This window comes from Chaetura pelagica, unplaced genomic scaffold, assembly GCF_000747805.2.
Source record: "Chaetura pelagica isolate M959 unplaced genomic scaffold, ChaPel_1.0 scaffold66, whole genome shotgun sequence".
In the NCBI taxonomy this organism is placed as follows: domain Eukaryota; kingdom Metazoa; phylum Chordata; class Aves; order Apodiformes; family Apodidae; genus Chaetura; species Chaetura pelagica.
Window position 1 is genome coordinate 6,271,393 of NW_009953811.1, and position 16,999 is coordinate 6,288,391.

Below are 16,999 nucleotides of genomic sequence, written 5' to 3' on the forward strand. Positions count from 1 at the left end.
CTTGGAGAAGAGGAGACTGAGGGGTGACCACATCAATGTTTATAAATATGTAAAGGGTGAGTGTCAGGAGGACAGAGCCAGGCTCTTCTAAGTGATGACCAGTGATAGGACAAGGGGCAATGGGTGCAAACTGGAACATAGGAGGTTCCATGTAAACATCAGAAAAAACTTTTTTCCTGTGACAGTGACAGAGCACTGGACAGGCTGCCCAGAGAGGCTGTGGAGTCTCCTTCACTGGAGACATTCAAAACCCATCTGGACAAGTTCCTGTGTGATGTGCTCTGGGTGACCCTGCTCTGGCAGGGGGGGTGGACTGGATTATCTTTTGAGGTCCCTTCCAACCCCTAAGATTCTGTGATTCTATGAAGCAGAGGTTCTTTCAGGTTGACTCATAAAAATTATTGTCTTTTTTTGAGATGCCCTCTGAAAGACGCATCTCTCTTCATTGGCTCAGGAAGGACTCTCAGCAATCAGGCTGAGCTACATCTTGGGGATGTAGTTTGCATGACTGCACCAGCAAGTGTTGGATTTTGTCTCAGTAAGACTGAAATTGAGAATTCTTTGCTGAACATAAAGGTAGCTAAGAAAACATGTTCATTTGTAGACATTACACATAAGACACTTGTCAGATCAAGTGATCAATTAGTCAGACCAATCCCACTTCACATGCCTACAGTGCATCTGAACAAGTCACCTCAAGAACTTTTACTAATCAATATGAAGAAATTTGCAGTATTATTCATCTAATCCTAGAGAAAATGTTCAGACAGGTCAAATGAATCATACTTGCATTGGCTGGCAGGATCTCAGGTGTAGGTTCTCTATTCTAGATGTCTAGAGTTGGCTGGAATGAATACCACACATATGTCTGAGGTGTGTTGGTTATTTACAGAAAGGAATTAACAGTCATATGGAGAATATTTGGCCTTAGAGTCCAGTGACCTCCAAACAGAAGGAAGCACAGGAATTTTGTCTAAACATTTATATCCCTGATAGCATCACAATGTTTGGTTCAGTTTAGAATTAAAGGGAGATCTTATTTTACCACTCCTGAGACTTTAATATCAGTATGTAATTGTGCTGGTTGACCTGACACTATGGCAATACAATGTGTGCTGTGCTTGGACATTTGTAAGACAATGGGAAAAACTTGTAATATTGGGGGTTTATCTCAACAGGTGATGTTTCTCCACCTCCTTCTACTGTAGTTGGACACACCAAAACCTTAGCTAAAGTTACATTCAATCCCAGTGTTGTCGAGCAAACAAGGATCGCCCGAAATGGAATTTTGGGAGACTTCATAATTAGATATGATGTCAAGAGAGAGCTGAGTGTTGGGGATGTTCAGGTACTGTGCACATAACTCATATTTTCTGTTTTATTAACCATACCTGAGATGGTTCAATTGTCGTGCATGCTCCAAAAATCTCAGAAAATGTTTTCAAAGTTAAGGCTATTTCTCTATCTTGTAAGGACTATACCAGGTAGTTGGCTGGCACTTTCTTGTGTCTGTTTTTCAGTTTCTCAGTATACTGGCTCCATGTGTCTGAATACAAGACCAGTTCCCCAAGTGCCTATATTCCAATGCTGACACAGGCACTGAAAGCAGGATTAGGTGTGCTCAACCATATATCCCCAAATGTTATTTGGAACATTGCATCATGATCTGCATTTGATTCCTGACTTCTTTGCTTTTCCACAGATCCTTAATGGGTATTTCGTGCACTACTTTGCCCCCACAGATCTGCCTCCATTGCCAAAGAACGTTATATTTGTGCTTGACAGCAGTGCTTCCATGGTGGGAACAAAACTGAAACAGGTGAGGTTCTTGCATTTATTATAGACTGGTTGGCTGTGATGTTGAAGAGAGCTTGGTTTATGTGGTTATATATATACTCATATATATAGTATATGGTTGGCTGTGATGTTGAAGAGAGCTTGGTTCAGGCTTTGTCTCTCCAGATGGGTTGTTCTGTTTGCTGTCTGAGGTGAGAGGAGGCTCTGAAAAATCCTCAAGGCAAGATGATTTATCTTTAATGAGAAATTATCATGTTAGTGGGAATAGGATGGGAATAAGAACTGCAGAGGACTTCATCACTCTGTAGAAAGGATTGGTGCTTTCACAACTGAGCTAGAATGCTGCAGATAGGATTGTCCCAGGCAATTTGGTTCTGAGCAGTTTAAAGAGAGGCAGAGAGAGGGAGAAATCTGGGGAGAAATCCCAGCAATTCCCACCAGACCATTCTGTCCAGCTTAACAGCAGACAGAAGATATTGTCGTATTTAAATTACCTTGGCAAAACCCATAGTGACATGTGAGTCAATGGGTTCTGTTGAAAGAAAAATTAATTTGTCCTACTGGAGAATCTGAGTCTTTTGGCACAGATCTCAGACTCCAGGGCACAGATCTTAACACGAGCCAATATACCAAGCTGAAGGGCACATCATCAATGCTTAAAATTGACCTTTGACATGCAGGGTTCGATCTGGTGCCTGGAGTTTTTGCTTCTTCAGTTCTCTAAGCTGGACAGGTGGAAAACATCTCCAGTTCAAGAGCCAAGTAGTTGTTCTGGAAGGTCACTGTGCCTGGGAGAATTTGCTCTTTCTCTCAGTAATGCTATCAGTCTAAACTTGAAGTAGACTGTTCCTGGGGAAATACACTCTCTCAACACAATATTGTCAATCTAAACTAGAAGCAGGGATGGATTAAGACTTCAATTCTGTTCTGAATGATTTGACAGATGTATCTCAGGTCTACACTCAGGCTAGAAAGGTAGGTCCTGGTGACTGGAGTAGCAAAGAGAGAGCTGTTTACAAACATCCTTAGTACTATGCTGAACAAGGTCTTGAGTGAAGATGCCTTTGAATCTCCACAAAGTCCTGTGGACAGAACTCTGTTATCCTGCTGAAAAATGTCTGCCTTGCCTTGCAGAAAAACAGATCCTGCACAAACCCACCCAGCTCTGGATGCTGAAAGCAGAGGGGCAGCAATCCAGGGCTGAACCAGGGAGATTAAGATTCTGAAGGGCTTTGGTGCTAGTGTGAGTTGCACAAGTAGTGTCTTGGGTCAGCAGATGAACCTTGTACTGTGAAAGCTTTTATTCTCCTCCTGAGGTATTAGTGTTTCTTTTTTACATACTTACTAGAAAAAACATGGCCAGGGATTAACCCTTAAAGATCTACATCATAGCCCAGCCAGCTCCTGTTGCTAAACAGACACGAACCTCAGGCTAATTAGCTACCAATAGGTACCTCTTAAGCCTGAAGTGAAAGTGTCTAGCCAGAACATTTGTCAAGGGTGTACCCAATTTTCTACCTCGTTATCTCATATATGGAGAACCATTGGTATGTCATGAAGGAATGCTGTGTGCAGGAGGCAACCATCTTCCTCTGATTTCAACTGCTCCAGAAAATAAAACTTCATGGAATTACAACCTCAATCATAACCTCCCCACACAGATTAGTCAAGTAGAGACCAAAATCTAGGTCTCTCTGAGTAGTAGTCCTTTGGTACAATAAGAAAGCATGATCAGCTACAGCCATGACTCATGTTTGCTCAGTGGCCTTTTTACCCCAACTGTTGTTATTATTAAGATGTTTATTAAATTAAAGACACGTCCCCTGATGGAAGGATACATCTGAGCAGAGGAAATGCCTCCTTCTTTTCTCTTGGACTCTTGCAGCTGTGGTGATCTATGGTGGTGTGTAGAGAGCTAGAAATTCCCATGGGACTGCCTTTCCTCATTTCTATCTCCTGAGTCACATGCAAGACCAGCTAAAAATACAGTCAGTCTTGTAGGTCAGCTGTGGTATTTATGACAAAGGACAGTTTTTAGGGTTATATAAGCATGGATGAGAGACATAAGCTGTGTACCCTTTTCTGTAATAACTCTTAATTCATAGGCTTTCATGACATTAATGTCAAAGTGACTCAAATAGGGTCAGGATTTCATGTGTCCTGCAGTTCCCACAATCTCATTGTAAGTAATTTCTTCTCTTCCTCTCCCAAGGTTTTCCTTTTCCTACATGAAAACCAATATTCCTAAGATATCTCAGTCTTTGAAGCAACAAGATGTCCAGACCTAGTTGCAAACACATCTCATGAGACTGGTTGATCAGCTTTAATCAAATGATTAAGATCCCTGAGACATTTCCCTCACATCACCAAGACACACGAGCTTTGTGGGGGAGATTAGCTAACATACATACTCATTCCTCTTGCAGTTTTCACAGCCTTTGAATTCTGGTAATGACTAGCAGACTCATCTATGTTACAGTAGTTCATCTCAACTGAGGATTTGGACTTTTGTGATATTCAACTTGTAGCACAGAAGTCAGGAAGAGAAAACTCTTGAGCATCATGATAAAAAATTTCAAGACTTTGCACATCATTACTGCTATCCCACTGGCATGGAAAATACTGATTTTGTCCTCATGAGCTTTGATCTTTCATTTGCAAAAAGGCAGTAAAATATGTGTGCAGTAGTTGTTTTTAACAGGATCCAGAAAGCCTGGGGAACAGGTTATATCATAGAATGGTTTGGGCTGGAAGGGACCTTAAAGATAATCTAGTTCAAAACCCCTTGCAGTGACAGAGACATCTCCCAGTAAATCAGGTTGCTCCAAGCCCCATCATACCTGGCCTTGAACACTTCCCTGGGCAACCTGTGCCAGTGTCTCACCACTCTCACCCTAAATAATTTACTCCTAATGCCTAACCTAAATCTCCCCTCTTTCAGGTTTAATCCATCACTCCTTGTCCTCTTGCTACAAACCTTTATATCTTCAAAGTTTATTGGGATGCAAAATTATCTGCCCTTTGAGCAATCTGACCTGCTGATTTTTGTGATACCTTTGGCTTTAGAGGTGAAGGGGAACATAGCATTTTTAACATCTTTATATTGGTATAACCAGGAGAAAGTAGGGCCAGTTATAGATTCATCACCTTCTCATTACAATGATTATCCCCAGCTTTACTAAATGTGGTTGAAAAGGATTCAGTGTTGGAGAACAAGCACGTTCCAAGCTCTGAATGTGACCACAAGAGGATGGATTTGCAGATGTTTTGCAGACATGTGGTAAAACCTATTCTTTCACCCCAGATTCATTTCACCTTACCTTTCCCACAGGCAATAAATGCCCACACACTCAGTTTAACAGTTGGCTACACCGCAGGCCTGGCAACTTGCCAATGCTAGTGTGCCAGGCTGTAATTCTCTTTGAGGTTAATTGCACTAGGAGGAACTGAGCTGAAGCTGGGACCTGCTGAGTGTTTGCAAATGCTTTAGGTGATTTGCCTGCACCACCCAAGGAAGCTGTAGGTACCCTTGATCTGTGACCCACACTGTCTGAGCCCTTCTAAGGGCCCGAGGGCCTTATATTCACATTTCCCTAAACCTCTGTGCCTCAGCAGAGAGAGTCCTCTGAGTAGTTTCAGGGTGGTGAGAGAGCAGACAAGGACCTGAACACTTGATGTTCTCACTTCAAACTCCACTGACTTCTGCTGGTTGACTACTGGCCCAACTCATAGCTGCTGCCCAGGAGAGCTACCTTAAACCACCAGGGGACTTTGGAAAAAATGTTAATTGTAATTACAGCCTTTAATGAGTTTAAAGCTACTGTGAAGAGGAAAGATTTGTCAGTTTTTCCATTGCTCTTGGAAAACAACAGCCTGAGTAAATGAAGAGCTGTTTGCAGTGTCTCCAGCACTGACAACTTCATGCAGCTGCCTCCCACTTGGAAATTCACAACAGCTGCTCATCTCAGTCTTCTCTGTAGATGTGAATATGGAATATGGGAACCACTACAGTAAAGAAGACCTTATCTATATAGACCTTAATTACTCAGCCCCCAGGAAAGGTGCAAGTATCTGTAATGCAGCAAAATCATCTGCCTTCCCCAAACCCTAAAATTTATAAATACTTACAAGGTCCTACAGAGAAACAAGAAACCTTGAGAATGAGATACCCTCACATGTTCAGGACAAGAGAGCATATGTTTCTGGTCTCAGGTCTAATAGCCAACATTCTCCCAGCTGATTTGCTTCATGCTGAGACAGTAGAAATAGAGACAGAACTACCCAGGAAGAGCCCAGCCTGCCAATAACAGGCAAGCCCCTTAAATGGGTTCAGCGTAAATAGGATACAAAGGCAAATGCAGAGTTTGTCATAGAAATGTTGCTGAGGTTTGAACTGAAACCCATGAAGGCTTTGAATAGGACCTTTACTGAATTCATCAAAGGATGAACTGAAAACAAGTGCTACTGAAGGGGCAGACACAGCCCAGTAAATGCCAGACAAGTCCATAGTGAAAAGAAAGGGGATAAATCAAACTGGAAATTCAGTCCATAGTGCAGAGTCATTGAGATCTAGGATCAGGCACAGCTGCAATAGAGGTAGGGACAGATACAACATAGCTCTTAGTTTGAGACTTAGTGTGACTAAAGGCTCAGACTGGAACTTAAATGGACAGGAGTGTGGGTGGAGACCCCCGGTGGGGCTGGTCAGAGCCGTGAAAAACTATTAGGATGCTCAAGGTCCTGGCAAACACATCCAAGTCTGTGAAGCTGTAGATTTGGGTTTCTGTTACAGTCTTTCCTAAGCTGGAATTCTGGATTTTTAATTGCTGGAGCAACACCTGGAAGCCAGACCTGGCTTCTCTTCATGTTTTTATCATAGATGTGTTACATGTACTTAGGTAGGTTATTTTCTTTGTCTGTGCTTGTCTCTTTGCAGAGTCTTGTCTGTTTAGCTGGCAAACTCACGGCTGGGCTTATGGTTGTACAAGATCCCCCAAGTCTAAAAGACACCTGATCTTTGCCAAGACTTAAGTTATTAGTATAACACTGCTTGCAACAACACTGCTATTTCCAAGGGAATACCCCTTCACCCTGATATGGGGTGTGTGCTACATATTGCTCAACTGGGATGGTGTGTTTCTAACTGAAGAGCAGTTGAAGCTCAGAAGTGCTTGTGGGATCTTGTGCAGAAGCCTGCTGGAGTGAGGTCTTCCATGTTATATTGCTGTATGAAGTCACCAAGGGCCACTCTCAGGTGGGAAAACAGGCATGTCTGCTTTTTTTAAAGATCATTCCAGTGCTCTTATGTTATTAATGTTAAACCTGAGAAGTGCTGGGTCTTTGCTCCAACCATCTTCACCAACCATTGCTCACTCACTGGGTATGAAAATGGGGATGTTGCATCTAAAGTAAGAGGTGACAATTTGTGACAATTCAAGGAAAAAAAGGCCAGGGCATTGAGAGGAGGTGGGTAGAGAGTCATAGCCTCTGCAGAAGGATAACATGTATCATCTCTGTGGAAATTCAGCACTCCTTTTCATGGAGAAATAGTTCCTCCTCCCTGAGTAGAAATGGCACTGTCTCCTTGCTGAAACAGCACAGATACTTCCTCCATGGAGAGGAAACATCTCTCCTCTCAGGCTACACACACAGGTAAGATGTTCTGAGAGGGGGCTAGAAAGCTGCAGACCTGGCAGGCTGCTGACTGCTGAGCCACTGTGAGAGAGTGGCTGCCTGATGCAGAGTGGAGGCTAATCAACCTGAAGAGCACAGAAACTTGTGTCTCAGCCCAACACCTGCTGCATAACTTAGCAGCTAATGATTTCCTGAAATCCAGGGATGTGTTGTAGACAGCCTCTTGGGCACATCAACTATTCCCAACACTCTGTCAGCAGCTGATCTGTGTGACAGAGAATAAGAGTGTCAAGTGGTTGGAACAGTTTTCATGTGCTGGGACTAACTCCATCTTCTGAGGATGAGCAGGGGGAGAGAAGTCAAGCTCTGCATTGAGAGCTTAGGCCACTTCCCTTGGTGTTGACCTTTTTGCTGCTAGCTCCATGGAAATTGTTTGTCATGCTGACAGGGTAGGAGCTTGAGTGTCTGACTGGCAAGTTATGGGATGTGATCCCACTTGAAATGAGCTGGGCACAAGATAAGAATGTGGCCTTCATACTCTGTTGGGTCAGTCTGGCTGTCTGCCTGGGTAGCCCCGTTATTTCCAGTGGGGTTATTTCAGTGTGAGGCAGCCTTTAAACTTTTCCCTTTGACTTACTGTGCAGAAATGTTTACTGGTCCAAGTGTAATCCATACCACACTGTTGATAAGGACTTGAAGTAACCAGGCCTGGTGCTGATAAGAACTTGCCTACTTAAAACTCAGTACAGGTATTTGTTTATACCCTCAACACTGCAGTGAGATTGCAAAGTTTGAGCATCTAGTCTGCCCTTTGTGCACATGAAACTCCAGTTCTTGAGAAATCAGATGATCTTGCAGTTTTTCATGAATTTATCCTCACCATGCAGAAGTATGTTACCCCAACTGATAGCTAAGCTTGTCCACACCTTTGAAGACAGTTTTATCTTCCACTGAGCAAAAATCCAGTGCTTAAAAGCTCTGAAAGAATGTGGAGCTAAGTGATTTACTCAATGTTAAATGAAAATTATTTTTTTTTTTTTTTTTCAAAAAAGGCAATAGAAACAGTTGCTCTAAATGATGGAGAATTTATTTTGCAGCCAGGGAAACTACAAAGCAACTTTTTCTAAGGCCATATAGGGAGTCAGCAATGTCAAAGTTATTAGCAAGAGATCCATGATGTTCAGTGGAGAGAGACTGGACCATGGACTGGAGACAGATCTTTATTGTCCAGAGCTCTACAACCAAACACTCTTCCATCACAGGGCAGAGTTAGTTTAAAACAAAACACTTGTTGTCCAGAATTGTGAAGGAGTTTTGCTTAGTTACAGCACCAGTGTCTGCTGGGAAGAAAGCACAAAGATACATTGACAGGGAGAGGCTGAGCTGCAGTCCCTGACCTGCACAGCTCTCTGCAGAGGAAGAAAGGGCAGATTGTCCTCCCTAAGAGGGGGATGAAGGAGGTAAAAAAAAAAAATTCCGAGGAAACACTTTTGGGTTAAAACTCATTTTTGATATAAAAGTCCCTGTTGCTGGCAGCTGGCAGGGTTATGTGGTCATAATTGACCTATGTTATATGGGCAGAAAGGAAATGGGGCCATAGAGGAAAGCAAAACTCACAAGATATGACTTCCAACCTCAGCAGTCATGACACTGCCCAAACCTTTGCTTTCTCTGTACCTTAGCTCCTTCCTTCCTGTAAAACAGCAGTGGAGCTCACACTGCCTGTCCCTTGGCTACTGGATCCCAAACCAAGCCTATGGCAGTACCTTGTCTGACCTTGACAACACCATTCAGGTGCAACTGGTGCCAGCCTTTCCTGAATTGACAAGCTCTCTGACAGACTGTGAGCAGAACTGACCAGGTATTGCTGCTGTAGCTCTGAAAAGCCATTTCTGGAGCTTTTCATCAGCTGCCTGTGTGTGTTTGGAAAGGGAAAGGTACAAACCAAAGCAGAGGATATTGAAGGGAGGGGGGAATTCTGTTTGTGTAGGATTTTTTTTTTGTGGTGGTTGTTGTTTTTTGTTTCTCTCTGTGCTTCCTTGCAGTGTTTTGCCAAACATCTTTACTTGTACTTTTCTCCTACTTGATGTAGATCTGGTTTCTGATCCCTTTTCTGCACTGTTCCACTCTCAGACAAGTTACTAGACCAACCTGTGGGTTCCTAATTCCCTCTGGACTTACATCTTGTGCCTTAGCTCCTTTCTTGTCAAATAAGGACCTTCAAAGGGTCTTTGGAAGGACAAAGGCTACTGAAATTTTTTGTCTTCTAATGATGGCATCCCTCATTATACAGTTGCAGATGGTCCCATGTCTGCAGGCAGTCTTTGTGCAGTGCTTTCAACTGCTATGTACTCCTTTCCAAAGGCTTTGGTTGCAAGTGCTTTCCTCCCTGCTAGCCATGCTCTTTAGACTGACTGATCTTGAGCCCACGCAGTTTTCTGGTGCTGGCTGAAGCTGGAAAGGGGCTGTCTCACTGCCCAGCCCCTGGGAGGGCAGATGCCAGCTGTGTTTGGGCGTGCAGGGTGCAGCCAAGGATTGCCAAGTGACCTCAGAGGTGCTGGTGGGGTGAGTGCTGGGAGGGCTCCCTCTGGAGCTGTTTCCAAGAGAGGCTGAGTTATGGATCCACTGTCTATACTGAACTGGAAAGTCTTTTGATTGATTTTTTTAATGAGCTGACATGACACTAGCACAGAGGATGTGGGCCGAGGATGAAGCACTTACAAGTGCTCCTAGGCAATGGAAAGTGTGAATACGTGGGCTTGGGACATGCATTATAATGAGGTGCTTGAATTCCCCCTTGCTTCATAGCAGGGCCAATGTCTGGCAGTGCCACAGCATCTAACAACCACACATTGTCTCCCTTTGAACTGCACAGCTTTCAGGGTAGCCTGGCTTCGCCCTCACCCTGCTCCTCAAACAACCAAGGGACTGTGGGAGAAATGTCACCAGGACTCAAATTCCTCCTAAAAGGTGCCCAGATGGTCTGACATCATCCCAGATGTCTCTGAGGCAGCTCTATGACCCAAGAAAGGGCTGAAGGCTCTCAGCTCTCCCATGGGAGTGTGTCTCTTCCCATGCTTTGCTCCACGAGTGTTAAAACCAAGCGGGGTCTGTCAGAACCAGCCCCAAGGGCCAGTGACAAAGGTGATAAGTCACAGCTGAATTGGAGTGTAGTTGAGGGAGTTCTCTTTCCTGCTATTATTGGTGCTCACAGCCTTGAGTCATATTGGTTGTGTTGCAGGGCCCTTAGCACGGTGAACCAGAAGAGCAGCAGTTGTTTTGCATGTCTAGGCATAGGTAAGGAGGTGACAACAGAGAGCGGAGCAGTGGCTGGGAGCTGGTTTGTCTCCAACCTCGTAGACTTGAGCAGACACTCTCTGCATATGGGTTACTTAGACACTGTGACCCCATTTTCAGCTTCTCATAATTTCTTAAGCACAGACAAAACCTTTGATCGCTCCCTGGCAGCCATGGTCATGCCACCTGTTCAGCTGTAGGCCTGGGGACTGGTATTTTGTAGCCCTAGAGGGGGCTGTTTCAAGTTGTGCTCCAGGTGGGTTCCAGCTGTGCTGTCAACTCATTCACCAACACAGCTTTTTGACCCAAATGCACTGGGGTGGCAATTCAGTCTCTGCTTTTCAGCTCAATTTCATCCATACTAATTTGGGGGAAATGAAGGAATCTTCTCCAGCGAGTTATCCTGTTTTATATCCTCATTTAACAGTTGTCCCTGGCAGTGACATGCCATTCTCAACCAGCAAAAACGTGTGGTGTGGTTTTGTTTTGTTCCAGCTGTTCTATATTGCTACTTCCTGACATCCTCTCCTTCAATCCATGCTCCACCCTCCACACAAAAATGCATTAACCCAGACAAACACACTGGGGGAGGTGTTTCTCCTTACAGCACCTGGCGCAAGGCCACTGGACCTTTAAACTGGGTTTCCTTAGTTCAAGTGCGTTGGATCTGTGCCAAATTTATTCCTAAAATGAATCAGTGTCTTATGCACAGCTAAGGAGATTGATCTGGCCCTTGCCAGGAAAGAAGTGGTTAATTTTCTGCTTTGTAAGAAAGTGCCTTTGGCATTTCAGTGCAATGACTCACTGGGCCAGGCTGGAGTGGAAGTGCAAGACCCCATGAGCAGCTTGGGAATCCCATGGCAGCCTCAGCTCTTGGCTCCTTGGAGCCAGGAGAAGTTCCAGCTGTGGCCTTACAAGGCCAGAACTCAAAACCTGCTGCGGTGTCTGCCTGAAGCTACTGCCAGGCACTCTCTGCACGAAAAGCTTTGCAAATCCTTGCCTGGGGGCTGGTGGAGACTGGAGGAGAGGGCTGGGCACCAAGAGCACTCAGTCATAGCTGAGTATTTAAGAATTTCATCTTCTTATTTAAAGTGGCTTTTGCATGCCAGCTCTTGAGTCACCTCCAGCTCTCCAGAGGGAAGTCACGTCTCTCTCGCAGCCCATTTATGGGTGAGGGATATTGGTAGCAAAGTGTGTGTTGCAACACCATGAGGACTGCAGTATCCAGGATAAACTTGGAGGTCCTCCTGGGCTGGGAGCAGAGCTGGAAACACATAGGATGAGCCAGGCAATTCAGAGTGCTCTAGGAGAGGGGGAAAGCCAGTTCAGCTCCTTTTGGCTCCAGAGAGCACTATAATGCTCAGGACTGGGCAGGATTAGGTCATGAGGTGAGTCTCACCTTCTCTATAGTTGAACTACTCAGCCTCTTGGAGGCAACATTAGGAGACAGCACTTCCAGACAATGACTCAGCCCATCCTAAAACTTATCCAGAACAGATGGGATGAATAACTCTCTGGAGGTGTCTTCCCCTGCCTGGAGAGGGAATAGATGCAATGCCCAGTTGTCTGATGAGAGATTTGAGAAAGCTGAATCCCACCCTTCATTTCTCTCGAAGGATGAGGTAAAAGCTACAGGAGAATTAACTATATTGCCTCCCTCATGCTGTTTGCTTTGGAGTAAAAACATACACACACAGAGTTGTACATAGGCTTGTGTGTATATATATATGTATATATTTATATCAGAAATTAAAAGGTTTTTTTTAATTGAAGTTGCAAGGGGAAGCACATGATAGAGATGCCAGAATCCAGGCCATGCATCAAAATATGACTGAACTTTTCCTGGGAAAAATTAACTCAAACTACATGGAAATTACCTAACTGTGACAAAAATAAGAGGGTGTGGGCAAGTGCTATGTTTTCTAGGAAAGTCTGCTTCAGTTCCCTCCTGATTCCTTCAGCAATTTTAGCTTGGATGCTGTGTACATCAAACCATACTATTGTTCTGCATTGTTTCACCTTTTCTTTTCCTTTTCTTTTGGCTGAACACAAGTCAAAATGTCAAAAGGAATTTCTGAGCACGCTGGGGGTGAGATGCAGTCTCTCTGCAAGATTATTTTTCCTCTTGCTTTGGTCTCAGAAGCAACAGAGCTGCTTGGGCCAAATAAACTCCTCTGAGAAAAGTGCAGCTTGACAGAATTGCGAAAAAAACTAAAAAGGGTTGTTTTTTTTAATGGAAAAGGTCAAGTGATGTTAATTATAATCAGAGCTATAATATGGATAATAAGATTTGGGGACTTTCCCTTCAAATCATTGCTTCTAGGCACCTCTGTTGTTCTCCCTTGTCTACCCAGGCTGTGGGGAATGGAGGGGGATGCTGCACATGGGGAGCTGTTGTGGTCTCATCGGTTCTTGCTTTAACATCCTGCACCAGATTTCCTTCAGCAGAGGTTGGCATGAAGGCCTGATCATACACAGGACAGAAACTTCCCCATTTTCACTTTCTGCTTACTTTGGTCCCATTTTTGAAGGACAAATGCATGGGCCACACTTGCTATCGTGCAACAAATCCAAGTACTCTTGTCCACTGTGTGATTCCTTCTTTGACCTTCTGTGCATGCATGAGAGGTGGTTTGGCCTACTGGATCAAGAGCTGGAAATTCCAAGTTTTGGAAAGCTCTCCAGTTGTGGTCTTGACATAATTAAGAAATTAGTCTGTGCCTTGGTTTATATTTCTGTAAAACGACACTATGAGTGTTTGAGCATCCCTCTGAAGGGTGATGTCATATGTTTGATGCCTTTTTACAATACAAAGGCTGCTGTAAAGGAGGAGATGAGAGAGAATGAAACCCCTTCTTTTTCAAAGAACTGCTATTTAGCTCATCTTACCAGGTTTTCTATGGACTGCTACACTGGGGAGGCAGCCTTCATGTTTGGGGCAGGCATTAATCTTCTTGAAGGTTTATTTGGTGCACGTCATGATATAAAATTGGTGGGGTTCTCCCCTTCTCTTTGAAAGAGCCTTTTCCATCAGCATTTGGTTCAGTGCTCTTATTAATGAGACATTCATAAAATGCACAGTGTTGAGACGTGGAGCAATGTTCCAGCTAAGCCAATGGAGGGATGAATCCTGTGATCCCTACAGAGGAAAATGGTTTATACAGAGGACAGAAACAGGCAGGGAGGGACTGCAGACCTGGCTCCAAAATGTTCGAAGCTATGGGAAATATTCCCCTTAACTTCAGATGGACTGGAAGCCAAGTCACCAGCTGGGAGGATTAGAGATTCCACTGCGGTGGGTAATTTGTTTGCAGTTGCATCATTGCATCATCAGCTTCAATGCAGAATCCAGAGGGATATTGATGACACAGCTTGATTAGTCCTTTGAGCTCCTTCCCAAACTGTCTTTACATAGCAACATCAGGCCTAGAAACATGTGGTTTCCAGTACTGCTGTTCCTTTTGTATTTATTCTGGACAAGCCCTTCCCTGATACGCATGAGAGAAACCTTTAAATGCTGATGAGTTCACCATATTAGTTCCTATATAGCTTTCCTTGGAATTCAAAAGGCTTGGTGGTAGCCAAGCATGGGCAGAGCAGAGAAGCTGCTGATCTGTCTACTTAGAAATACTGCCTTGTATTACTCCCATGGGTTTGGCATCCAAATATAGGGTATGTTTTCATGGATTGAGGCTGCTTTTGGATATCTTCTCTCAGCTGATCTTACTAAGCTGAAGTTTGTCTCCATGTGAACACAGCTGCATGGCTGTTAAACCACAGTTGGTCACACTGGAGAGAACTGGACACATCTGCACTCTCCCTGATGGCTTATCCTCACTGGTCTGCCCTTCCCATTGCCCAGGAACTTTAATCTCTCTTGCTGTGAAGTCGTCTGGATACCAACTTCCCTCTCTCTGGTTGCCTATATTTACAGAGGATGACGAACAGCAGAGCAACATAATGTTGACATATTGCTGGAAAAACAACCTGCCTGGGACTAAATTGACTGGCAGGTAGACTCTGCAATGACTAGTCAGGGTTTCTTTTTACATCTTACTCATTGGAACATATGAATTTAAACATTTGTGACCTGCTGGAACACTTCATTTGAATATGTATATACCAACCAGTATCTGAATTATGAGCAGAGCAAGTGCATCCTTGACATATTTAGGGGTATTTCAACTTAAAAGTAACCTTTTCAACTATGTGCCACTTAGAGCTTAGTGCAAGTCTAGAGGGTTTTAGAAGTCTACAAGTTTTTTGGTATTCGTCAACATTATTCAATATCCTTTAGTTCAGAGCGTGGTTCTCCCAGGCACTGGGAGCTTTTACCCCAATTGTTATGAATTATTTTTAAGCTGAATTCAGTCTAGATGTGTCTCACCATTTTGCAAGATCTTTTGGGCAAGAGCTGGTCTTTTATCCTATGTTTGCATAGCACCTGGCACCACACAGATTATGCCTTGAGTCAGAAGGACATCAGTAAAAATCTTAAGAATTAAATTCTTGCACACTACAGCAGTGACAGTTGTGCTTACTGGTCTCTTTTCTCTCCTCTTTCTAGACTAAAGAAGCTCTCTTCACAATTCTCCAGGACCTAAGGCCTGAAGACCACTTCAATATCATTGGTTTTTCCAACCGGATAAAGGTCTGGCAGCAGGACCAGATGGTGCCAGTAACTCCAAACAACATAAGAGATGCCAAAAAGTACATTCATAACATGTCACCTACTGGAGGTAGGATCCAGAGATATGTATGTGATTAATCTTGCTATCCAATTAACTACAGCAGAACAGAAAGGTGAACGGGGTCCTGTAGCATGTAGCTATAAAAAGACATTGGGACTTAGGTCATGGGACAAGGGGTCCCTAACTCCACTCAGGATTATGTGACAGAAGGGTATGTAACCTTTACCAGAGTTCATGATGGGAAGGTGTCCCCAGATCTGGTTATCTGGCCTGATACACTTATTAAAGCTCAGTTCAGCCCATTCTCCTTTCTATCTGGTGAGACTCTCAGAGTGGGAAAGTTCCCAAGGTTGTTTCTTGAGGACACAGGAAAAAACACCATATCCCAGTGAAGGACACACAGGGCCAATATTTGTGCAGTTTCTGAAAGCCCATGTAAAAGCAGGCATATGGTTTCATCTGGGCTGGAAGGTCCAGGGATGGACTACCCAGTGTAGGCTGTGGGATTGCCTTCTTCAAGAGCTGCTTCCTCATCGAGTCTTCTTGTCTCTGCCAAGGAGCAGCTAGAAAAACATTTAAGAATCTGTCATCCTTTTTTCCTTGTATGGGAGAGAAGAGGGGAGAGAAGGAGACCCCAGAACAGTAGCAGAGTGCAGGCATGATTTTGAATTTGATTCAGTAGTCTCCTGTGAGTGTATGGACACTAGTATAAAAAAACCAAAACAACATAGTGAGGTTTGTAATCAAACATAATTTGGCAGCTGTGTCCATCCTAGCTGAGATAAGCAGAAAGCTGCATAATGACCTCTGCAAATCCTTCCCCATGCAAGCTGGTTGAAGGTCAGACAGGGCCTTTCCATGGGCCTTTCCATGGGCCTCCCTGAGCAGTGACCACTCCTAGCAAAGGAAACTCTCTGATGGAAAAACACAGCAAACAGGATAGTTTTCTGCACTGTTTGTATTGTGAGATGAAGAGTTTAGGAAGTGGTCAAGGGACCTGCCCAGTTAAACAATTACTAATAGTAGGAATAAACTCAGTACAAAGCTTTTACTTCTGGAATCCCAGAAGAGCAGTGCAGGAACCAGCTGAGTTTGCCCATGAAGCTGCTAGAGAACAGAAGTAAAAGGAAATTATTAACTGAGGTTCAACAGGAAGGTGCAGTGATTCTCTACTACAGGCCAGAAGTACTTCAGTTTTGACTAACTCTGCATTTCCCATATAAAGGTGCTGTTGCTTTAACATCCTCCAGTGAACATGAATGCATGGAGGCTCACAGGCCACACACACAAAGAATCATAGAATCACAGAATGGTTTGGGTTGGAAGAGACCTTAAAGATCATCTAGTTCCAACCCTGTTGCATGGGCAGGGACACCTCCCACTAGACCAAGTCACTCAGCTGTGCTTACACTGCTGTGTCATATCCATACACCAAAGAAACGGGAACAAAGCCTTATTGCTAAATACTTTTGCATGTGGCAAAAGACAATTTTTACTGTTTTGTGGCTCTGATGTGGTTGGGTTTGAAATGACACTATTTGCTGCATGGGATGGTTTTCTTTTGCTTCTAGGGAAAAAAT

General features: G+C 43.9%; 1 protein-coding gene across 1 annotated transcript in view; it reads left to right on the forward strand.

Annotated features, from left to right (window-relative positions):
• The window catches only part of ITIH5 (inter-alpha-trypsin inhibitor heavy chain family, member 5), a 47,358-nt gene that overhangs the window by 19,489 nt on the left and 10,870 nt on the right, over positions 1 to 16,999 (forward strand). Inside the window, exons 6-8 of the mRNA XM_010001278.1 lie at positions 1,179 to 1,348; positions 1,703 to 1,819; positions 15,296 to 15,467. Coding sequence (XP_009999580.1) covers positions 1,179 to 1,348; positions 1,703 to 1,819; positions 15,296 to 15,467 — 459 coding nt within the window. The remainder of the gene's footprint in view (positions 1 to 1,178; positions 1,349 to 1,702; positions 1,820 to 15,295; positions 15,468 to 16,999) is intronic.